The sequence below is a fragment of the Telmatherina bonti genome, assembly GCF_933228915.1.
Source record: "Telmatherina bonti genome assembly, chromosome: 18".
Classification (NCBI taxonomy): Eukaryota; Metazoa; Chordata; class Actinopteri; order Atheriniformes; family Telmatherinidae; genus Telmatherina; species Telmatherina bonti.
Genome location: NC_136616.1, coordinates 36,506,634 through 36,530,638, shown reverse-complemented (window position 1 = coordinate 36,530,638; position 24,005 = coordinate 36,506,634). Strand labels below are relative to the sequence as shown.

The 24,005-nt window shown below is 43.5% G+C and overlaps 2 protein-coding genes across 2 annotated transcripts; one reads left to right on the top strand and one right to left on the bottom strand.

Annotated features, from left to right (window-relative positions):
• Window positions 1-936: 936 nt before the first annotated feature.
• LOC306769319 (nephronectin) lies at window positions 937-11,838 on the bottom strand. The gene is made up of 13 exons (XM_079257885.1): window positions 11,793-11,838; window positions 11,001-11,101; window positions 9,088-9,180; window positions 8,418-8,537; window positions 8,231-8,350; window positions 8,020-8,154; window positions 7,382-7,456; window positions 6,393-7,031; window positions 6,130-6,213; window positions 3,966-4,064; window positions 1,523-1,709; window positions 1,369-1,453; window positions 937-1,209 (listed from the first exon to the last, which is right to left on the bottom strand). Exons 1-13 carry the CDS (start codon window positions 11,825-11,827, stop codon window positions 1,123-1,125), a joined length of 1,860 nt encoding a protein of 619 aa, XP_079114011.1. The 5' UTR covers window positions 11,828-11,838; the 3' UTR covers window positions 937-1,122.
• Window positions 11,839-15,290: 3,452 nt separating this feature from the next.
• On the top strand, window positions 15,291-23,884 carry LOC306769318 (atrial natriuretic peptide receptor 1; the record flags this gene model as incomplete). The annotated part of the gene is made up of 23 exons (XM_079257884.1): window positions 15,291-15,305; window positions 15,399-15,510; window positions 15,636-15,768; window positions 15,840-15,972; window positions 17,490-17,594; window positions 17,869-17,971; window positions 18,649-18,794; window positions 18,872-18,944; window positions 19,150-19,294; window positions 19,386-19,472; window positions 19,626-19,769; window positions 19,857-19,978; window positions 20,699-20,837; window positions 20,938-20,986; window positions 21,076-21,177; window positions 21,271-21,390; window positions 21,470-21,563; window positions 22,126-22,213; window positions 22,330-22,469; window positions 23,117-23,269; window positions 23,346-23,444; window positions 23,544-23,635; window positions 23,708-23,884. The coding sequence occupies 23 exons, from the start codon at window positions 15,291-15,293 to the stop codon at window positions 23,882-23,884; spliced, it is 2,571 nt and encodes an 856-aa protein (XP_079114010.1).
• Window positions 23,885-24,005: the final 121 nt, after the last annotated feature.

Genomic DNA, 24,005 nt, shown 5'->3' with positions numbered 1-24,005 from the left:
GGACTTTATTTCCAGCGGGGAAGTTCAGTAAATTCTGCGATCCAGTCGGGCTGGACGATATCTGAACCGATATCTACGTAATCTGATGGGATTAAAGATCGTTAGTCTGAATCAACCACCAGCTGCTCTGAAGTGATGCTGAAAGGGACACGAGGTGGTCGTTGACGCCATCTGGTCATGTGACATCACGTCTAGCTACATGTTAGTATTTCCACTGGACGATGTCATACGACGTAATACTTTGTCATTACGTATGATGTGTTTCAATACGTATGATGTCATACGATGTAATACCTGGTCATTACGTATGATGTGTTTCAATACGTATGATGTCATACGACGTAATACTTTGTCATTACGTATGATGTGTTTCAATACGTATGATGTCATACGATGTAATACCTGGTCATTACGTATGATGTGTTTCAATACGTATGATGTCATACGATGTAATACCTGGTCATTACATATGATGTGTTTCAATACGTATGATGTCATACGATGTAATACCTGGTCATTACGTATGATGTGTTTCAATACGTATGATGTCATACGATGTAATACCTGGTCATTACATATGATGTGTTTCAATACGTATGATGTCATACGATGTAATACCTGGTCATTACGTATGATGTGTTTCAATACGTATGATGTCATACGATGTAATACCTGGTCATTACGTATGATGTGTTTCAATACGTATGATGTCATACGATGTAATACCTGGTCATTACGTATGATTTGTGGTGGTCTCTCGCCTGAGGGAGGGGTTCTGGGGGGGTTTCGTGGTCTCTCGTCTTTCCAAAGAGCAGCTCAGACAGGAACTGGTGCAGACGAACGGGGTCCAATTAAAAGCAGCTGGCAGCACATGGCGGTGGGGGCGGAGCTTGTTGCAGCAGACAGGTGAGTGGATTAAGAGGCGGATCAGTGGAAACGACCAGAAACTGTTAAACATCTGGTGATGTGGAGCAGAAACGCTGGAAAACCGAAGTGTCGGTCTGGTGAGGAGCCTCGGCTTCACGCCACGCACACGCCGCTGGAGGTTAAAGGTCAGCTGCAACACTGACAGCTTCCTGGTCCTTTAGTCATGTGACCTGTAGGTCACCCTGTCTGGTGATGTCATCGACATACACCCTGCCTCAGTGTGATGTCATCCACTGCCATCTGTCCTCTTTGTCCTTTCCTTCGCTCCGCCTTCAGCAGCACCTGCACACAGAACGTCATCAACATCTTCATCATGGTCATCATCATCATCATGGTGATCATCATCATGGTCATCATCATCGTCATCATCATCATTATCGTCGTCATCATATTCAGAGAAAACCATGAGTGTGTTGTTGTGTGTTGTTGTGTGTGACCCACCCTGTCCACAGAGTCTGTTGTCAGGGTAACCTGCGTTTTTCTCCAGCCATGTCCTCCCGTCCTGCTCCAGAGGGCGGGGCCATACCTGCAACAGCCAATCAGGTGAGTCCAGCAGCAGCAGCTGATGTGCAAAGTGAGAAGAAGAGATTCTTACCTCTGGTCTCGTCCCGTCTTCCTGACGAACAGCTGCAGCACGCCCACATGATGCCCCGTCAGCCAATGAGAGAAAGAGAAACACAGGTCGCCATGACTCCATGGGGCGACAATCTGAACGGCCAATCGGGCACCTCGAACGCTTCTCTGTCCCACCTTCAGCTGAGGGACGGACAGGTAGCGCTCACCTGAAGCAAACAACAAGGATTTAGATGATTCTGAGTCCAGATTTAAAGCAGGAGTCACTGATCAACTGTTCCGTCATATGGATGATGGCGGCTGGACCTGAACTCCTTAACGTGTTTGTACGTGTTACCTGAATACCTTAACGTGTTTGTACGTGTTACCTGAATACCTTAACGTGTTTGTACGTGTTACCTGAATACCTTAACGTGTTTGTATGTGTTACCTGAATACCTTAATGTGTTTGTACGTGTTACCTGAACACCTTAACGTGTTTGTACGTGTTACCTGAACACCTTAACGTGTTTGTACGTGTTACCTGAACACCTTAACGTGTTTGTACGTGTTACCTGAACACCTTAACGTGTTTGTACGTGTTACCTGAACACCTTAACGTGTTTGTACGTGTTACCTGAACACCTTAACGTGTTTGTACGTGTTACCTGAATACCTTAACGTGTTTGTACGTGTTACCTGAATACCTTAACGTGTTTGTACGTGTTACGTGAATACCTTAACGTGTTTGTACGTTACCTGAATACCTTAACGTGTTTGTACGTGTTACCTGAATACCTTAACGTGTTTGTACGTGTTACCTGAACACCTTAACGTGTTTGTACGTGTTACGTGAATACCTTAACGTGTTTGTACGTTACCTGAATACCTTAACGTGTTTGTACGTGTTACCTGAATACCTTAACGTGTTTGTACGTGTTACCTGAACACCTTAACGTGTTTGTACGTTACATGAATACCCTTACATGTTTACATGTGTTACCTGAACACCTTAACGTGTTTGTACGTTACATGAATACCCTTACATGTTTACATGTGTTACCTGAACACCTTAACGTGTTTGTACGTGTTACCTGAATACCTTAACGTGTTTGTACGTTACCTGAATACCTTAACGTGTTTGCATGTGTTACCTGAATACCTTAACGTGTTTGCATGTGTTACCTGAACACCTTAACGTGTTTGTACGTTACCTGAATACCTTAACGTGTTTGCATGTGTTACCTGAATACCTTAACGTGTTTGTACGTTACCTGAATACCTTAACGTGTTTGCATGTGTTACCTGAATACCTTAACGTGTTTGTACGTGTTACCTGAATACCTTAACGTGTTTGTATGTGTTACCTGAATACCTTAATGTGTTTGTACGTGTTACCTGAACACCTTAACGTGTTTGTACGTGTTACCTGAACACCTTAACGTGTTTGTACGTGTTACCTGAACACCTTAACGTGTTTGTACGTGTTACCTGAACACCTTAACGTGTTTGTACGTGTTACCTGAATACCTTAACGTGTTTGTACGTGTTACCTGAATACCTTAACGTGTTTGTACGTGTTACGTGAATACCTTAACGTGTTTGTACGTTACCTGAATACCTTAACGTGTTTGTATGTGTTACCTGAATACCTTAATGTGTTTGTACGTGTTACCTGAACACCTTAACGTGTTTGTACGTGTTACCTGAACACCTTAACGTGTTTGTACGTGTTACCTGAACACCTTAACGTGTTTGTACGTGTTACCTGAACACCTTAACGTGTTTGTACGTGTTACCTGAACACCTTAACGTGTTTGTACGTGTTACCTGAATACCTTAACGTGTTTGTACGTGTTACCTGAATACCTTAACGTGTTTGTACGTGTTACGTGAATACCTTAACGTGTTTGTACGTTACCTGAATACCTTAACGTGTTTGTACGTTACCTGAATACCTTAACGTGTTTGTACGTGTTACCTGAATACCTTAACGTGTTTGTACGTGTTACCTGAACACCTTAACGTGTTTGCATGTGTTACCTGAACACATTAACGTGTTTGTACGTGTTACCTGAACACCTTAACGTGTTTGTACGTTACATGAATACCCTTACATGTTTACATGTGTTACCTGAACACCTTAACGTGTTTGTACGTGTTACCTGAATACCTTAACGTGTTTGTACGTTACCTGAATACCTTAACGTGTTTGCATGTGTTACCTGAATACCTTAACGTGTTTGCATGTGTTACCTGAACACCTTAACGTGTTTGTACGTGTTACCTGAGCACCTTAACGTGTTTGTACGTGTTACCTGAAGACTTTGACGTGTCTGCACGTTACCTGAAGACTTTGACGTGTCTGCACGTTACCTGAAGACTGACATGTCTGCACATGTTACCTGAAGACTGACGTGTTTGTACATGTTACCTGAACACCTTAACGTGTTTGTACGTGTTACCTGAAGACTTTGACGTGTTACCTGAAGGCATGTGCACAGTTTCCCAGTTCAGATCTCCGTCTCTGTCAGAAATCCAGTCACAAACACCGTAATCAAAGGTGCAGTGGAGCCCACCAACCCCTGCAACACACAGGAGGAAACAAACATGTCTCCAGTCAGGATTATCTGGTTCTCTGGTCTCTAAAGGATCAGTATTCTGGTATCTTCTGAAAATCAAGCTTCATCCAACTAAATGACACAATCCAGGCTTGATGAGCTTTATGATGAGATGTTTAAGGTTCTTCTTCAGGAGTCTTTCCTCTGCAAACCTGTTATTCATCATTGATATATCTGAATCATGATCCCATACTCCTGACCGGGTTGATGATTTCTGTTCCTGCAGGATCAGAACCTACACACAGACCCAGGACTCCGGTTTCAGTGTGATTATTTCTATCAGATGAAATTGTCATGGAAACAGCTCTCAGCAGGAACACATGAGACCATTGGCTGGTCCTCAGACTGGTTTCAGTAAACATCTTCTACTGGATACACAGGATGTGACGAACAGCTCAGCTGTAATAATAATGGTTTTCAGCTCAGTGACTGAACGTGATCTTCATGTTTACCTCTGACGACACAGGATGGCATGTAGTCCTCATGTCGTGTGTGTTGAATTTGTCAGAGGTGAAACTTCATTCATTGTTGACAAGCTCAGATATTTACATTAAACCAAGCCTGGCGTGGTCGACAGGAAATAGAAACGGTTTTATTTGTGTTTCTTTTTTCTCATCAGGATCCCTGCTGGTTGACCCTGTCCTCCCCTCCCCCAACTGGACCAACAAGACGGACCTCATGCCTATTTATGGCTCTGATTGTCATAATTTGGGTTTTTCCCTTTGCTTTGTTTTCGGGCTTCCTGTTTTATTTTGTAGTTTTTCCTGTTTAGTTCCCTTGGTTCTTGTTTAGCTTCTTAGTTTTTCTATTGATTTAGTTCACCTGGGTTCATTTAGTTAATTTGTTTCACCTGTGTCTCGTTTTGTTCTGTGTATTTATACCCTTCAGTTTGATTCCTTGGTTGCTGGATCATTTTGTTGCCTTACCTAGTTTAGTTAGTCCCTTGAGTGTTTTTTGGGAATAAACCTTATGGAATCATCATCCCTGTTTCGTCTCTGCGTTTGGGTCCACACCTTCACCATCTCCACTGTCCGTTCCGTGACACTGATGGAGGTTTTCCTCCCTAGTTCTGGTTCTAATGGATGTTTTCCTCCCTAGTTTTGGTTCTAATGGAGGCTTTCCTCCCTGGTTCTGGTTCTAATGGAGGCTTTCCTCCCTGGTTCTGGTTCTAATGGATGTTTTCCTCCCAGGTTCTGGTTCTAATGGATGTTTTCCTCCCAGGTTCTGGTTCTAATGGATGTTTTCCTCCCTGGTTTTGGTTCTAATGGAGGTTTTCCTCCCTGGTTTTGGTTCTAATGGATGTTTTCCTCCCTGGTTTTGGTACTAATGGAGGTTTTCCTCCCAGGTTCTGGTTCTAATGGATGTTTTCCTCCCTGGTTTTGGTTCTAATGGAGGTTTTCCTCCCTGGTTTTGGTTCTAATGGAGGTTTTCCTCCCTGGTTTTGGTTCTAATGGAGGTTTTCCTCCCTGGTTTTGGTTCTAATGGAGGTTTTCCTCCCTGGTTTTGGTTCTAATGGAGGTTTTCCTCCCAGGTTCTGGTTCTAATGGAGGTTTTCCTCCCTGGTTTTGGTTCTAATGGAGGTTTTCCTCCCTGGTTTTGGTTCTAATGGAGGTTTTCCTCCCTGGTTTTGGTTCTAATGGAGGTTTTCCTCCCAGGTTCTGGTTCTAATGGAGGTTTTCCTGCCTGGTTCTGGTTCTAATGGAGGTTTTCCTCCCTGGTTTTGGTTCTAATGGAGGTTTTCCTCCCTGGTTCTGGTTCTAATGGAGGTTTTCCTCCCTGGTTTTGGTTCTAATGGAGGTTTTCCTCCCTGGTTCTGGTTCTAATGGAGGTTTTCCTCCCTGGTTAACATCCCTTAATTTATATGAACTGGTTTACATAAACTGGTCTGATGTGGATCCTATCAGACTAAGCTGGACTGAACTGGACCGAGTCAGTCAGCCATGACTCCGCCGTGCAGCTTTAGCAGGAAGGTTTGTTTTGTTTTCAGATTCATGCTTGTTTGGAAAAACACACGACGAGACACACGTACCGGGATCGTCTCTGGCGTTCTCCGCTGTGTTTCCCAGCTCGATGTCAAACTCCCACACCGGGCTGTGACCGGGTTGTCGCGGGACTGCACACACACACGCACACACACACATAAAAAATACATACTGAGGGGTGACTCTGCCGGGTTTTTTTTGTCTGATCAAAGAAAACTTTTATTTACGACCAAGAAAAAGAGAAAAGCTGCAAAAAATGAAGGCTAGAGGAGAAAAACAGTTCAGTATAACTGTGTGTGTGTGTCCTCACTGTGGACGTCTCCTCTCTGTTTCTGTGTCACATCCTTGTTGATCCTGTTGTTTATCGTCGTCGTTACCATGGAGGAGGTGGGCTGCATCGTGGTTGTCATGGCAACCGTAGGCAGCGTAGTAGCAGCAGTTCTAGCTGTAGTAGTAGTAGTAGTAGTAGTGGTAGGGGTATCGGTCGTTGTTGTAGTCGCAGGTGATGGGGTTGTAGTATCCTCTGGTGTTGTACTGGGCAGAGTGATGGGTGTAGTCATACATGTACTGGTGGTTCCAGCAGTTGGTGTACTACAAGTAGTAGTTGTAGGTACTGAAGTGGTAGTTGTAGGTACTGGGGTGGTAGTTGTAGGTACTGGGGTGGTAGTTGTAGGTACTGGGGTGGTAGTTGTAAGTACTGAAGTGGTAGTTGTAGGTACTGGGGTGGTAGTTGTAAGTACTGGAGTGGTGGTTGTAGGTACTGGAGTGGTAGTTGTAAGTACTGGAGTGGTGGTTGTAGGTACTGGAGTGGTAGTTGGAGGTGCAGTAGTTGTACAATCTGTAGTTGTCATAATAGTAGTAGTAGTAGTAGTAGTAGTAGTAGTAGCCGTGGTGGTGAGGGGAGCTGTAGTTCTAGGTCTCGGTGGCTCCACCGTCACTCGGGGGATGACTGGGAAAAGACAACAGAAACTCGTTACGTCTTTGATGGGGATCAGCTTTCACCATGTTTCCATGGCAACACTAGTTTTGATGAGCAGAGCAGCAAACAAAATGATAAAGGTGTCAAGAGAGTTTGATGGAGGTGAAAATCATAGGATTTCAGACAGGATTTCAGTTTGTCGTCTAATAAAAAATGCCTCCAGTGACCAGTAACAGGTTGTTCAGGCTGAGACTGGAACCAGCAACCTATTGGGAGTCCTACTGGTTTTCATCAGATGCAGATGTTTCCAATCTCGTGTCCTGCAGCAACGTTTCAGCACGACAAACATGAAGTCAGACGAAGTGAGGAGGTTTTGTTACCTTTACAGCTGCCGTCTTTACATCTGCACTTCAAAGACGAAGGATTCAGAGAGCAGAACGGACGCGTGTCCTTATCTGTTAACACAGACACAACACAACACACATCACCTTCCGTCCTCACGGTAATATAACATGATATAATGATCATATAATATAATCTAATCTAATATAATTTAATCTAAACTAATCTAATATAATATAATATAATATAATTTATTATAATATATGATAATTTATTATAATATATTTGAATATATAATAATTTATTATAATATAATATTACATAATTTATAATATAATTGATTATAATATATTTTAATATAATGTAATAAAATATAATTTATTAACATGTAATGCAATAGATTATAATATAATTTATTATAATATAATATAATTTATTATCATATAATTATCATATAATATAATTTAATTTTATATAATATAATATAATATAAAGTAATATAATGTAATGTGCCTTAACATGATGACGTATGTAACTAAAGTAAAAAATGAAGTTCTCTCCACCACTAATAAAATCTATTTATAGTAAAAATCTGTGTCCGTGTGTGTAAACTCATTCTGATATAAAATCATGTTATTTCTTTTTCTTTTTCTTGTGTTTTCACACACAGACTCACCTATGCAGGTGTAACGTCCGTTAATGTACACGAGTCTGAAGCCCAGGTGACATTTACAGAAGAAGCTGCCAAACGTGTTCACACACTTCCTGTGACGAGGACACACACCACCACCCAACACACACTCATCGATGTCTGCAGAGAGAGGGAGATGAACAGGTGGAGAACGAACCATAAACACGCGTTTAATCACCAGAACGAACACACTGACCCACACAGGTGCGTCTGTCCGGCCCCAGACGTAACCCCGGCGACGGACAGGTGCACCGCACCTCGCCTTTCACCACCTCACAGCCGTACTGGCAGTTGGCATGGTAACAGGTTCTGGTGTCTGTGGGAGGACAGAAACGTGAGGCAGAGGCCGTCAGCAGGATGTGCGCGGCGGCGGCGGGACTCACTCCTGCAGCTGCCGTCCGGCTGCAGCGTGAAGCCGTCCAGGCAGTAACACTTGTAGCTGCCCGCCGTGTTCATGCAGCGGTGCTTGCAGGGCCGAGGCTTCACGCCGCACTCGTTCACGTCTGCAGGGAGGGGGACACGGTCAGACGGCGGGATTAACCTCTGACCTCCAGCGCTGTGTGTGTGTGTCGGTGGATCAGTGTAATCTGATTACTGACGGAGGGGAGGGGTTTCCTCTCCCTGGAGACGCCTGGTTCAGGTTTACCTGCCTTCCTGACCAACGTGTGGGTTTTATCACAGTGTGTGATTTATGACGGAGAGTGTGTTTTATGAAGGCGTGTGTGTTTTATGACAGAGTGTGTGTTAGGACAGAGTGTGTGTTATGAGGGAGTGTGTGTGTGAAGCCAGACGCTGTTTAAAGTCAGGATATGAGTCACGATGAAGCCTCTAATCAGCAAACTCTGTGTGTTTAGATGCAGGTCTAGGTTTACACATGGCGGTGTGTGTGTTTGTGTGTGTGTTTGTGTGTGTGTGTGTGTGTGTGTGTGTGTGTTTAGGGGTCTCCAGGTGAAGCACGCCCTCACAGGCCAGGTAAGCATGACAGGAATGTGGTTCTTCAGATGCATGATGGGAAACCACGTCTGGATCTGGACCTTTGACCCCATTAGTTACCTTGGTTACAGGCTTTCCCGGTGTATCCTGGGTGACACCGACATCGGTCTGGTCCGACACACTCTCCATGTTTGCAGCCGTGCTGGCAGTGAGCTGCACACACACACACACAGAGGGGGGGTGAGACGCATTTCGGGTGAAGCGTGTTCGGACATGTGACGGCGACTGACTGCAGATCAGTCTGCCGTCCCGCTGCTCGCCATCCTGGAAACCATGAACATGTTGCAGCTAACCAACGCCGCGCAGACTGAAGCATCATCCTTCGGGCTGATCCCAGACCAGCTCTGGTCAGACAAGCCAACTGGTTTTACTGGTTCCAGTCTCAACATCAGAACACAGTGGCTGAGAACGTTCCGGTCTCCAACACCAAGGTGTTCTAGCACCGAGGAAACCAGAACCTGGAGGGTTCATGTCAGGAGTCCAGCTGTTCACACCAGGACCAAAGATCTGGACCGGTTTATAGTCCAGTTCCCCAATGGAAGGCTGGGCTCTGGTCTAGAATCTGGTCTGGACTCTAGTCTGTACTCTGGTCTGGATTCTGGTCTAGAATCTGGTCCGTACTCTAGTCTGTGCTCTGGTCTGGATTCTGGTCTAGAATGTGGTCCGTACTCTAGTCTGTACTCTGGTCTGGATTCTGGTCTAGAATCTGGTCCGGACTCTAGTCTGTGCTCTGGTCTGGATTCTGGTCTAGAATGTGGTCCGTACTCTAGTCTGTACTCTGGTCTGGATTCTGGTCTAGAATCTGGTCCGTACTCTAGTCTGTGCTCTGGTCTGGATTCTGGTCTAGAATCTGGTCTAGTCTCTGGTCTAGAATCTGGTCCGTACTCTAGTCTGTCCTCTGGTCTGGATTCTGGTCTAGAATCTGGTCCGGACTCTAGTCTGTACTCTGGTCTGGATTCTGGTCTAGAATGTGGTCCGTACTCTAGTCTGTACTCTGGTCTGGATTCTGGTCTAGAATCTGGTCCGGACTCTAGTCTGTACTCTGGTCTGGATTCTGGTCTAGAATCTTGTCTGGACTCTAGTCTGTACTCTGGTCTGGATTCTGGTCTAGAATCTGGTCTGGACTCTGGTCTAGAATCTGGTCTGAAATCTGGTCTAGAATCTGGTCTGAAATCTGGTCTAGAATCTGGTCTGGACTCTGGTCTAGAATCTGGTCTGAAATCTGGTCTGGACCAGCTGATCTGAGTCCTGAATCTGATTCCTCTGTGGTTTATGTCCTCTGAACACATCACTGATTGTTTAAGATCTGTTATGTGACTGACTGGAAACCAGTATAAACTGGAAACCAGTGTGAAGATGGTGAACTGATGTGTTCAGATCTCATTGTCCTGATTAAAGCTCCAGCAGCAGCTTCTGGATGAGTCCTGGTTCTGGCCCAGTTAAAGACCAGTACAGTAATCCAGCAGTACAGTAATCCAGCCTGCAGGAGACGAACACATGGAGGAGTTCCTGCTGGTCTTACTGGGAGACTAAACCTTTCATTCTGGTGATTTTCCTGGTAGAAGCCCGACTCGGTGAGCTCTGGAGGCTGCAGAGAGAAGACTCTGGGACTCTGGACCAGGTCTTCCTTCCTGCTGGGACACACTGTGTGTTCCTCAGAGACTGGCTGGTTCCATCAGCTGCTGGATCAGCTGACCAGATCTGACAACCAGACGTGTGGAGACGTCCAAACCGGTTTTAAACAACACCACTAATCTTCTTTTTCCCTTTTCCACCACATCTCTAGTCCTAAACCTCCCCTGGTCAAACGTTTCCCAGAGAGTTTCAGGCCTGAAGCACAAGCATGGATGGGATGCGGATGAGATGATGAGATGTCAGATATTATGTGTAACAGCTGTTTACAGTGTTGTAAAACAGTTTTATTGTTGTTGTTTTCAGTACGTGAACTTGTCAGGATGTGTGTGTGTCCTCACGTTGACACCGTCCCCAGTCTGTCCGTCTCCAGCCCAAACAGCACTCCACGCTGTTGCCGTGGCGACACAGACCGTCGGACAGCACCGCCTGGTCGGCCCAGCTGCAGCACAAACAAGCAAACAAACAAACAGGCAATCAGACAGTGTTTATTTTAACCAGGCAGAAGTAAAGGAGCTTCCTGCGGACGTAGAGACAGGAGAAACTCTGCTTGAAGGTTTGCTTCATGTCTGAGGGGTTGTGTGTCCATACGTCGTCTCCCGTTTCCTGGAGCCTGTCCCAACATGAAATACAGCAGCCAGACAGGAGGGGGGGGTGGCGTCGTCCTGCTTTTTCCACTCCCTCTGCATACTTTCTTCCCCTCACACTTTTCCTCCCATCTTTCCTCACGGCTAACCCTTCTGTCTCTGGAATATCACCATATCTGTTTATCGTTTATCACATCACAAACATGTTTAAGTCTGAATAAACACCTTCCTGCATCTAAATTCTGAAACTCAGTCATGACTTTAATTTGCTTTATGTCATTTTACACTCTTGCAGCAGTGATTTTATGCATAATAAGCAGACTAATGATTTTATGCATAATAAGCAGAATAATTTAAACTAACATTTTAGCAAAAACGGCTGCAGTAAAATTAATTTAAATCATCTAAATTTATGTTAAATTATCAAAATTAATATTAATAATGTGCATGAACACTTTAGTTGAAATAAAAGTAATATTTATGTTAGAAAAAACTTTATTTAGTTTTATTAAAACTATTAAAAACATAAACCAGGCTGTTTCACACCTGTCATAGTCCGAACACTGGCTGAGACCCAACATCCAGAACCAGGACATCAGAACCAGGACCAGCATCTCCCCCTTTTAACCCGGCAGAACCACGACCCGGGGCGGCTAGGTCCGGGAAAGATCCTGGTTTTCACACAGATCCAGTTTTACCAGAGAAACCAGAACCGGAGGAGTGTCTCAAGAGGAGGAATCCCAGTTTTAATGTCATAAAATCCGCTTCAGAGGACCGTTAAATCCTCCTCCTCCGCCACCGAAGCGTCCAGCCCGGTAAAACGCCGAACAACGTCGCTGGAAAAAATACTTTAACCGTTAAAATCCGGTTTAAAAGGCGCTATTTTTCCCTCCGCAGCGAACAAAACTTGCGGGCTCGAGCCGAGCCGGAGCGGGCGCGCGCGCACACACGGCGGTTGACCTCGCGCGCGCGCACTCAGCGTGAGATTGGCAGTTATGGGATAACGGTCGGAGTCGCGTGCGGACAGGGAGAGTCGACAGGAAGCTTAGTGTGCTTTAAACTAAATGTTTTCCTCTTTTTACTCACTTAGTTTGCCCCCCAGCTAAATGTGGTTGGAGTTAGCGCACGCGCTGGTGTGTGTGTGTGTGTTTCTCCATAAGTGTTAACAGCTCGAGCGCGTTGGTGTCAGGGTGTCATTTACGGATGGAGAAACATGAAACCTGGCAGAGTGCGCGCGAACGTGTGTGTGTGTGTGTGTGTTCGTTATCGTATATTTATCGCGAACATTCCTCAGTGACGTCATTTATACGCTGCCTCGCGGGCACAAAAACTCACAAACTTGTACTTTTGCTTTCCCTGCACCCAGGGCCGGATTAAAAGTGCGCAGGTCCCTGGGCCCAGAATGTTCCAGGGGCCCCCTTCCCCACCCCAACATTGTGAAAAATGTGCATGAGACACTGTGAAACAACATTCCTGACAACTCTCAGCCAGTGGTACCAGTAGCAATACACTGGACACTGGGGTGTAACTATCTGGCTTTTATATACATTTTGTTTCATGTCCAAACTGCTGGTGTTGGTCCACATGGGCCCCAACTGGGCGTGGGCCACTGGCCCTGTGCCCATAATGCCCATTGGATAATCTGGCCTTGCCTGCACCGCTTGAATTTGTTTAAGCCTGTTACCTAAAATTACATAAACTCCATTTAGAGCTGATTTTTTTTTTCAAAATTATTTATGTATTTATTTATTTATTTATTTTTGGGGGGTATAGCCTAGCTGAACTTCCTTAAACAATATGGAGGCCTACTATGAATTATGACAAAGCTAAATTGATTTAGAAATGCAGTTTTTTTTCCATATATTAACCGATTACAATAAAAATAATTATAAAACTTTTTCACAGCAAAGTGTTTTAAGCTGTTGTTCTCACACTTTTTGAGCCACGACCCCCAGAAGCAAGGCCGGATTATCCAACGGGCATTATGGGCACAAGCCCAGGGTCCCACACCCATTTGGGGCCCACGTGGGGCAAACGCCAGCAGTTAGAACATGAAACAAAATGTACATAAAAGACAGATAGCTACACCACAGTGTGCAGTGTGTTGCTACTGGCTGAGAGATGTTCGAAATGTCGTTTCACAATTTTCACAATGTTGCGGTGGGGAAGTGGGCCCCTGGAGCACTGGGCCCAGGGGCCTGTGCACTTTTAATCCGGCCCCTGCCCTGAATTTTCTTCACTGAGAATTGCTGCTTTACAAGAAGGTTTGGGATCAATCAGATGGAGGATAATAAAATGGAGATAAAATGCGTAAAATGACAGGGTTTAGTTCTATGAAGGGACCTGGATCTTGTGGATCTGTTTATTTCAAAGAGATGTTCAAAAGACTGTTTCATATTTATGTCTATTTGTATAATAAGCCATCCTCATGGTATCTGAGAGGTAATCAATGGGAGAAAGATGTATGAATTAGCCTAAAACTTCTTTTTAACCGACTAATCAAACTTAAATGTAATGTTTCTGCTACTTTAAGAGTTGCATCTGGAGTTATGAGGTGTTGTAATACATTTAACTCTTTATTTATAGAAAATAAAGTATAACAGGTCCATGCAGTCACTTTCTCAGCTTCACCTGTTTGTTTGTTTACTAACACAAATATCTAATCTTTATCACGATCAACACACACCTGAAGGACCTGTTGGAGGTGATTACAGTGGAAATAAATACACTGAAAAAGTCGAATAAAACCAATTTTATGTGGTTTGGGAATCATCAGAGAAACATTGGAGTAAAATGAATCATGTTGTAAAATGAAATAAAATTCCTCTGAGTGATTTGTGAAAGCTCTGTATACTTTATATTTTACATGAATTAGTTTAGGTTTCTGAGGAAATAAACAAAAACATGACTGATAAATAATAATCGATCGATCAGACGAGAACCGGGTGCAGTACCAGCTGCCACCAGCAGGGAGCAGCAGGACATCTTCATCAGCTGTGAACCTCCATCTCCTCCTCCTCCTCCTCCTCCTCCTCCTCCTCCTCCTCCTCACCTCCAGCTCTGCTCCTCAGTCATTCAGCACCTCAGAAGGCAACAGTCCATCCGTTCACCTGTCTCCGTCTCGGTCCGTCTGTCCTTCTGTTGCAGCATGAAGACACATCAGAGACTTTGCTTTCTGCTTTGGGTGAGACTTTCATTCCATTGATCACCTGGGAGATTAGTAACTTATTGATCAGATATCAGCTATGTTATCATCTGAAGCACCTTTATGTTGCAAGAAGTTGTGTAAAAATGAAGTCCTGGTGGTTTCTTCTGGGAAATTATGTGTTTTCTTTCAACCCCGCTGTACGTCATCAGCAGGAACCTGAATAACCGTTTTATTGATTCAAAGCTTCACTTCTTATGAAAACAGTTAAAATGAAATAAACAAGGTGAAATGGATTAGGCTGCTCTCCTCAGGACCACATATTTGTAGATGTTTGTTCATTCGTTCATTATCCTAATTGCTTAGTCCAATGAAGGGTTGCGGGGAAGCTGGAGCCTATCCCAGCAGTCTTTAGGCGAAAGGTGGGGTACACCCTGGACAGCTCGCCAGTCTATCGCAGTGGATGTTTGTTTTGTTAGTGTATTGTATATTTAGATGATTCCAGATGAATATTTTGTTGCTATATTGTGTATTTTGGATGTGTTTGGCTGCTCCCAGGTGAACATTTGCCTCTTTGGTCCTGAGTTTTGTTGCTGTATTGTGTATTATTGAATTACCTTGAGTAATTACGATGGTGTTACATTTTGGATATCTGTAAATGCTCTCAAAACTATTAAAAGAAAGGAATGTAATGGGTAATTAATGCAAATTTTGGAACAACTGGATGTTGTATGTGAATATTGTAAAATGGATGATCATGAAATTAAGGGGCAGATATCATAAGATTACTCTTCTTTCTGCTCCTTTTCATTCAAGCCATATTTAATTGGCAGTCTTATTTTGTATTTATTTTTATGTTGTCTTGAATGAAATAAATAAAAATTAAATGAAAAATGAAAATGAAAATATTATGGGTATGCTTGACTGTTCCTAGGTGGACATTTGCCTCTTTGGTCCTGCGTTTTGTTGCTGTATTGTGGTTTTTGGGTGTGTTTGGCTGCTCCCAGGTGGACATTTGCCTCTTTGGTCCTGTGTTTTGTTGGCACGACTTGGACAACAGCGAGTATGACTGCTGGCCTCTGGTTGGACCCAACGAATACAACATGATTGACTGTGGAGGTGAGAATCTGAGGCGCTGTGACACCTGCTGCCTCGTGTTCCTGGTTCTTATATGTGTTTTTTATGATCATCAAACAGCATGTTTGCATTTGAGAATTTATTTCAACCCTGTGTCTCTTGTCCAGGTCTGGAAATGGCTTGGATTGTTCGTCCTCCAGAGCTGGTGAAGAGCGGCGAGGTGTTCAGCGTCACATACTCTGTCACAGCCAGGGACTCTTTCTACCACTGGGCCATCCAAAACCAGATCTTCTCCCACAGGTAAGCTGGTTTTACTGGATGAATGTCTGGTTTTATGTCTTGGAGTTGCTCTGATCTGTGGATGTTCTCAGTTCCATAACAGACGCCGCAACAGCCCGGAGGTTCTGCGAACATCACGAATGTCCAGCCAACTGGAATGATGCCAACGGAGAAAACTGCTGCATCCATCATGCCAACATCCACTCATGTCCACTGGGATACATGGTGCTCACATCCTTAAATCCTCTTCATTTGTCCTCCTCACTTCTCCGAGACAAGCCCTCACATGGTAGTTTATGTCATGCCAAATGACAAAACAGCAGATTGCTGGAAAAACTCAGGCAAAAACCAAAAGTAGGATCAATCATCATACTGTATATATCATTAACTTTGCTCTTACAAGACATCAGAATTGTCATTGACTGAGTAAACAACAAAACTACTGATTGTCTGGAGACTTACAAACAAATGGTCCACTTTTATATTGGTAAAATGTAAAAAAAGTTTGAATAATATGCCAATAATAAACGTAATCATGTTTAAGATTTTGTTTCAGTACTTAAGTTCAAATTTGACTGTGGGGACAATAAAGCATATCTTTATTTTGGATCATACTGTATTGTATCGTATCTTGACGTAGCCTAGCCTTGCCTATCCTATCCTAGCCCAACCTAGCCTTGCTTATCCTATACTATACTATCCTATCCTATCCTAGCCTAGCCTAGCCTAGCCTAGTCTAGTCTATCCTATCCTATCCTATCCTATCCTATCCTATCCTATCCTATCCTAGCCTAGCCTAGCCTATCTTATCCTAGCCCAACCTAGCCTTGCTTATCCTATACTATACTATCCTATCCTATCCTAGCCTAGCCTAGCCTAGTCTAGTCTATCCTATCCTATCCTATCCTATCCTATCCTATCCTAGCCTAGCCTATCTTATCCTAGCCCAACCTAGCCTTGCTTAGCATATCCAATCCTATTCTATCCTATCCTATCCTAGCCTAGCCTAGCCCAGCCTAGCCTAGCCTATCCTTGCCCAACGTGGCCTTGCTTAGCCTATCCAATCCTATCCTATCCTATCCTAGCCCAACCTAGCCTAGCCTATCTTATCCTATCCTATCCTAACGTATCCTAGCCTAGCCTTTCCATTCTTAGCATAGCCTAGCCATTCTATTCTATTCTATTCTATTCTATTCTATTCTATTCTAGCCTGGCTTAGCTTAGCTTAGCTTAGCTTAGCCTAGCCTGTCCTGTCCTGTTGTGTCCAATTGTACCATATCATATTGTACTGTTTAGTATGGTTTTGCAGTATCTTGTATCATATTATAAAGTGGGTCTAATGTATCATATTGTATTGTACTGTTGTGTATTGTGCTGTGCTATACTGTATTGTGTCACATCATATCATACTGTAACATAACATAATGTAATAAAACATACTGTATTGTATCATATTATGTTGTACTATATCACATTGTTTTATATCATTTAGCAAATAGTATCCTACTGTGTTGTATCGCATTTCATCATCTTGTGACGTAGCATATCATATCATATATATCATATCGTTATTATCATTGTATTGTATTGCTGTGTATCACACTGTGACATATTGTATCATGTCATATCATATGGTGTTGCACATCGTTCTGTACTGTATTGTTTTGTATTATATAATGACACCTGCCATAAACAAACAGGTGTTGTTTATGAAGGTGTTCCCTTGTGTTTGTGACCGGCAGACAACAGAAAGCATCTGTGGCCCCTGGATTCCCGATGACGGGAAAATCTTCACCCACACCATCTCTACCTCGGGCAAGATGACCCAAACCAACTGGACTGCCAAGGTAACTCTGTCATTTCACATCAACATCACTGGTTTTTTCTCACATGACTTTTTTTTTGTGAATCCAAAACCATTTGTGAAGGTATTTCTGTAAAGGCTGCTCATCAGTCATCAGTATAGTAACATTAATTTACACTATGGTCTTTTATAAGTTAGTAAAAAGGAAGATAATTAGAGAACATTGAGTCTTCACTCAAGAAGCTACAAACTTCCAAATTCAATGCAAACCAAATGATTTGTTTTCCACACGTTTAACCCAACTCATTGTCTCACAGGTGGTTTTGTTCCATGCTGGTCTGACCTCGCTCATCGCTCACATACGAGTCGGCTCCATGCAAGCCGCTCTGGAGTCGAAGAGCACAGTTTTGCCTGCTGTAGGTGGGTTTCTTCTTGCTTTACATCATGACAAAATACAAGATGGACTGCGAGGTAAAGGTAGCTAGCTACCAGCTGCTGTTACGGCCATATGAGGGAAGTTTGATGTATTAGTTTCAGTTACTTATCTGGAACCAAGTCGTGCCATCTGACTCCGTCTACAGACTTTTGGAACAGTTCATTGTTATTCCTTCTGCGACCAGCTGTTTCATTCATTCAACCTTGTTGAACCGTTTGCATCAGCTGAAATCGGGACAGGACAACTGTCTGCTTCACACTTTTCTGCATTAACCACACCCACATTAAATTTCCAACAGATCATGGAAATGAGAAGAAAGCTCTGCCCAGGGGATATACTGAACAGGCTGTAAGAAGTCCCAAACCAGGGCTGGAATAACAAAACTAATGTCATTTTGTACCTGCTGCTTTGAGATAAAACAGGAACAAACCGCCCCAATCATGGGGGGACACATTGGAGGAAATGGGGCTTTATGAACTTAACTTGGTCTTACATTATTGTTCTCACCTTTTTTTCTTGTACTCTATCTTCTAAATAGATCTATACCAGAGTTTCTAACCATCTTAATCTCTAATGCTGTTTATAAATGAAATAAATGAGTGTACCAGTTTCAACATTCGTCAAAACTTTAAGAACTTGATTTGTGATTTTCTTCTCTCAGTTTGTGGCGATGGCGTCTGTGAGGAGGCAGAGCTTTGTGCTACCTGTCCAGCCGACTGTGGTGAATGCCCCATGAGCCCAACCACCAAGTTGGCCATCGGCCTGCCACTTAGCCTGCTTTGCCTCTCCTTCATCCTGACTGCGGTGGTAAGACTTAATACAACCACAACTACACATATAAACACAACTGTTTACAGTGTTTCACCGATAATCTGTCTGTGTAGTGGTTGAGGTACCAGAAAGAGAAACTTCTGTGGGATGAAAGCTGGATCATCGACTTCTCGACAATCAAACAAGGTACTACAATCCAAAAGGAACCACTTGTAACTGAAAGATCTGAAATTACTCTGGATGAAGGCGGGAAGAGTCTGAAAGTTTGAAACTGATGGCTTTAAAGCCACAAACCTTTCAGGTTACTGTGTTGGATCCTTTGTAGCATCAACACTATTGATTTTATAGCTGTGTTATGAGCTATTCATCCATAGGGAATCCATATCTTTAGATCAGGAAGCTCATATGACCATGGGCAGCATTATGAGCGTCCCAGCTGGGAACAGCGACAGTAACGCCAGCTGTGTGACCACCTTCAGCTCTTGTACAGCACAACCTGGAACCCGGAAGACGCTGTTCACCTGCACGGGGATATAGTACGCCCACACGTTCAACCACCTGCTCGTTCAAATATTCTCATAATCGCAGTATTTCAGCACCATCTCAGATCTTCTGTTTCCCCTGCAGCGATGGCAGGACTGTGGCCATCAAGAAAATCCAAACAAAGACCTTTTCTCTGTCCAAATCCATCCGCCAGGAAGTCAAACAAGTCAGGTAACAAACAGAAACATCACACACAGATCAGAAAATCCAAACAAAGACCTTTATTTTGTCCAAATCCATCCGACAGGAAGTCAAACAAGTAACAAACAGAAACATCACACAGAATATGTACACTGCTAAGCTATGATTCTATATTTAATCCAGAGAGCTAGATCACCCCAACCTTTGCAAGTTCATCGGTGGCTGTGTTGAGGTACCAAACGTTGCCATAGTAACAGAGTACTGCCCCAAAGGAAGCCTTAACGATGTCCTTCTGAACGAGGAGATCCCACTTAACTGGGGCTTCAGGTAAACAGGTTGCATGAAGAGTCCGTCACAGTGATGAAGGTTTTGGATTAATTATAAAGACCTCTATCCACTGTGACTCAATTCCAGATTTTCCTTCGCCGCGGACATCGCCAGAGGAATGTCTTATCTCCACCAGCACAGGATCTGTCACGGCCGACTCAAGTCTCTGAACTGTGTTTTAGATGACCGCTGGGTCTGCAAAATTACAGGTGATCTGGGCATGCACAGATAAGTTTCATAAAACCAGTTTACAATGAGGTTGAAAGCAAATAAAATCCAGAGATTTACACCTTTTTCTGCTAATGATTGTCAACGCTTTTATATTTGATTGTGTAAGTTTTGTGTTGACAAGAGCAAATCACGTGCACTCATAATGTAACACTTATTATGCAATATTTCAGTAATATCTTTTACTACAAGTCCCTCCAACACCGGTCCTCAGTCAGATCCCGGACAAGCCCCAGTCTATGTTTCAGTCCAGATCAGATGCTGCAACAAAATCAAGACTAATCACAGATTTTATAGGAATTACGGCCTTATTTCAAAATTTCAAAAGGAGGTAATAATGGTTTAAGTAATTCATTCATTCATTTTCTGAACCACTTAATCCGATCAATGGTCGCAGGGCTTAAGTTTTTGATTGTTAAAATTATCACAAAGAGTCCCAGGAGCAGGAGAAATCCTCTTTTCCTGATGTTTGATTCTGGGTTTTTTTTCTGAAACCAATAATATGATTCAGCAACAATAGTAGAGACAAATTCATCTAGGTAGCACATTTTTATACATATAAGGCAACATGGTCACATCAAACATTCAGAAATGATAATACTTACATGTAGCAATTACATACTGCAAGCTTGTTTTAAATTCAAGAATACAGTGAAAACCTGGACCGGATGGTTTATGACTGATGCGTTCTATCCTGTCAGATTATGGGTTGAGGACGTACCGCAGGGACGATGGGGTGGAGCCTCTGTCCACCTATCAGCAGAGACTCCTGGAGGTGTACATGCCGCCTGAGTTTCAGAACTCCAACATGGAGCCAACACTTGCTGGGGATGTGTTCAGGTGCTCTAATAAACCTGTTAAATCATTAAAATACAACCATAAACCCAAAATACAGAGGAAGTAATCCACACAGTTTAACTGGTCACCTGTGTTTTCCCAGTTATTCCATCATCCTGCTGGAGATAGCTACTCGCAGCGACCCCGTCCCTGTAAGTCTCAGCCCCACAGTCAGGATTGTTCTACTGTAACACGGGTAGCTCAGCAAGGAAACACAGTTTAAACTAATGTGGTACTGCAGGCTGAGGAGTCCAACCTCGAGTGTGCGTGGTGTCCTCCTCTACCTGAGCTGATCTCCAGTAAAGCTGATAACACCTGTCCATGTCCTTCTGACTATGTCGAGGTGAGTTATGTTTCATTTATGAACATTAATTACAGATTCATTTTGCGCTCTTGGCTCACATGAAGTTTTTTATGACCTTCACATATTTGAAAGCTGATTCGTCGATGCCGCTCACATAACCCCGCCCACCGACCCACCTTTGAACAAATCAAGAAGTTCGTTCACCGCATCAACCCGGTCAAAGTCAGCCCAGTGGACATGATGATGAACCTGGTAACAACACATCCGTAGATGGTGTCAAAGCTCCGTCTTCAGTCTGAACGCTGTACTAAAACAGCTGTATGTGTTTCAGATGGAGAAGTACAGTAAACACCTGGAAGTTCTGGTGGCTGAACGGACTCAGGATCTAATGCATGAGAAGCAGAAAACCGACAGGCTGCTATACAGTAGGATACGCAGTGATGCAGTCGCTACTTTCATCTGATGCAGGACATAATTTTACTAAAAGTTACACAGAAACAAAGAGATTTCTCTTTATGCTGATGATCCGGTTGTCTTTATGTCTAATCTGGAACAAAACTTTCACATCGTTTGTCAGTTTCTGAGCCTTCACATGAGATAAAATTGTATTTTTCTATTTAAAAAAAGTAAATATAGGAATAAAAAAGCATCAATTTTTGTTAAAGTTAGCTTCTGCACCCAGGTATTGTGTTCCCACTTAACCATTGTTCTCCAGAGCCAGCGGTTAGTTGGTCTCAGCAGGTTTCGACAAGTGTAAAAAGGAGTTTTGTCCCAACAACACAAAGAATGACAGGGAAAAAGAAAAATGTAACTATAAGTAAAAGAGACCAAAATAGTTGGGTCTGGATTATTAATTGGTTCGAGAACAACTAATTTTTCTGTAGATGTCATCATATTTATGGTAGTAAATTGGGAAGGGAAAGAATACTGAAGGTGTACCTAAAACAAGTTTAATGAAACAAAGACATGTTGATCTCTTTGCTGCAGGTATGCTTCCCAAGCAGGTGGCTGATGATCTGCGTCAGGGGAAACAATCACAAGCTCAGAGCTACGTCAGTGCCACCGTCTTCTTCAGGTAGACTCAAAGGACTTTAAATGGCATCGTTTTAAGAAAGTATGGTTTAGATTTGAAGATGAAGATGACAGACTAGTATGAATATAAGGTGCATTGTGGTATCTGTGTGTGTGCAGCGACATTGTGGGTTTCACCCAGCTGTCCAGCAGCAGTACTCCGTATCAGGTGGTGGACTTCCTCAACAAACTCTACACAACATTTGATGACATCATCGACAACCATGACGTGTACAAAGTGGAAACCATCGGAGACGCCTGTAAGAGACTCTTATTCTGAAAGTCGCCATGATGTTCTGTGTTTCGATACTTACAGCCCAATCAGATTTTTTCTGTGGGAGTGAAAATCCCCTCCTGGCTCACCCTCTAATGCATACTTCGATAGTTACGTATCATTTTAGAATAAAAGATATTCACTGAGCAGTAAAAGACAAGTGTTGGATTGTACACAACAGGATTTTACCACAAAGTGATGCTAAAGGTCTCAGAAATCAAATCAATCAAATCAAAGATACTTTATTCATCCCCGAGGGGAAATTTAAGGTTCAAGCCAAGGTTTGACATACAGACATGTAACATTAATGACAAAAAGAATAACCCTGTAACCATCTAATACGCTACGCATGGCGATAAAGAGTTACGTCAGACTTTAATCTTAACCAGTAGTTCCTGCACCACCACCGTCTGACTGTTTTTATGTCTCTTTCTGAGAATGAGCAGAACCATTGTCTCCACTAGTGTCGCCATGTTTGTTGTAGTTGTCTGAAACTGACGAGAGTTCACTGAAACAAATGTGCTATTCTATTTACATAAAGTTTTGTACATTTACAAAGGATCATAAATGAGGGTATAGCCTTGTGTCTGAATCCGCCCCAGCGAAAGTTTTTGTTCTTGTGGCGTTGTGCAGACATGGTCGTGTCAGGCGTTCCCAGGGAGAACGGGATCCTCCATGCCTCAGAGATTGCCAGCATGGCTCTGGACCTGGTGGGAGTCTGTCGCACCTTCAGGATCCCCCACAAACCCAACATACAGCTGCAGATACGAGCAGGAATCCACTCTGGTAACCACCATCTGCTGAGAAACTCATCGTTTAGTTGAACGTGTTTGTCTGAACGCCTCCTGTCCTGCATCCTCAGGTCCGGTGGTGGCCGGGGTCGTGGGAACAAAGATGCCTCGGTATTGTCTATTTGGAGATACAGTCAACACTGCGTCCAGGATGGAGTCCACGAGTCTAGGTAACCCTCTTCAGGAACAAAATGGCTGATAACTGAAGTATAATCGGCCCAGAAGGAAGCAGTCAGAGTCTTTACGGACATGTCTTGTTGTCTTCACAGCCCTGAAGATCCAGTGCAGCTCCAGTGCGTTCTACCTGCTGGAGGAGATTGGCGGCTACGTGTTGGAGTGCAGAGGGACGCTGCAGGTGAAGGTGAGCCAGCGACTCCCAGCACAGTCCGCCTCTGCAGGGAACTCCCAGTAACTCCCGTCTCACCGCCAACAGGGGAAAGGTGACATGGTAACTTACTGGCTGGAGGGGAAGAAGTCGGCACTGAATTCCAAAGACGTCAGCGCCAAGGCCGCCAAGCACGTCCCCATGGAGACGGAGACAGAAATGGAGCAGGAACTGTATGCGTCCATGCCGGGGTTTCTGAACGAAGACCTCATGGACCCGGCCTGATCTGATGGGTCATCAGGCGTTTGTGTTAAATGTTCATGAATGTTTGGCTCGAAATGTGACAACAGGTTTATGTTGAGGTGTGATAACTCTGTGGCATAGAAACTGGACTTTTCTAGCATTT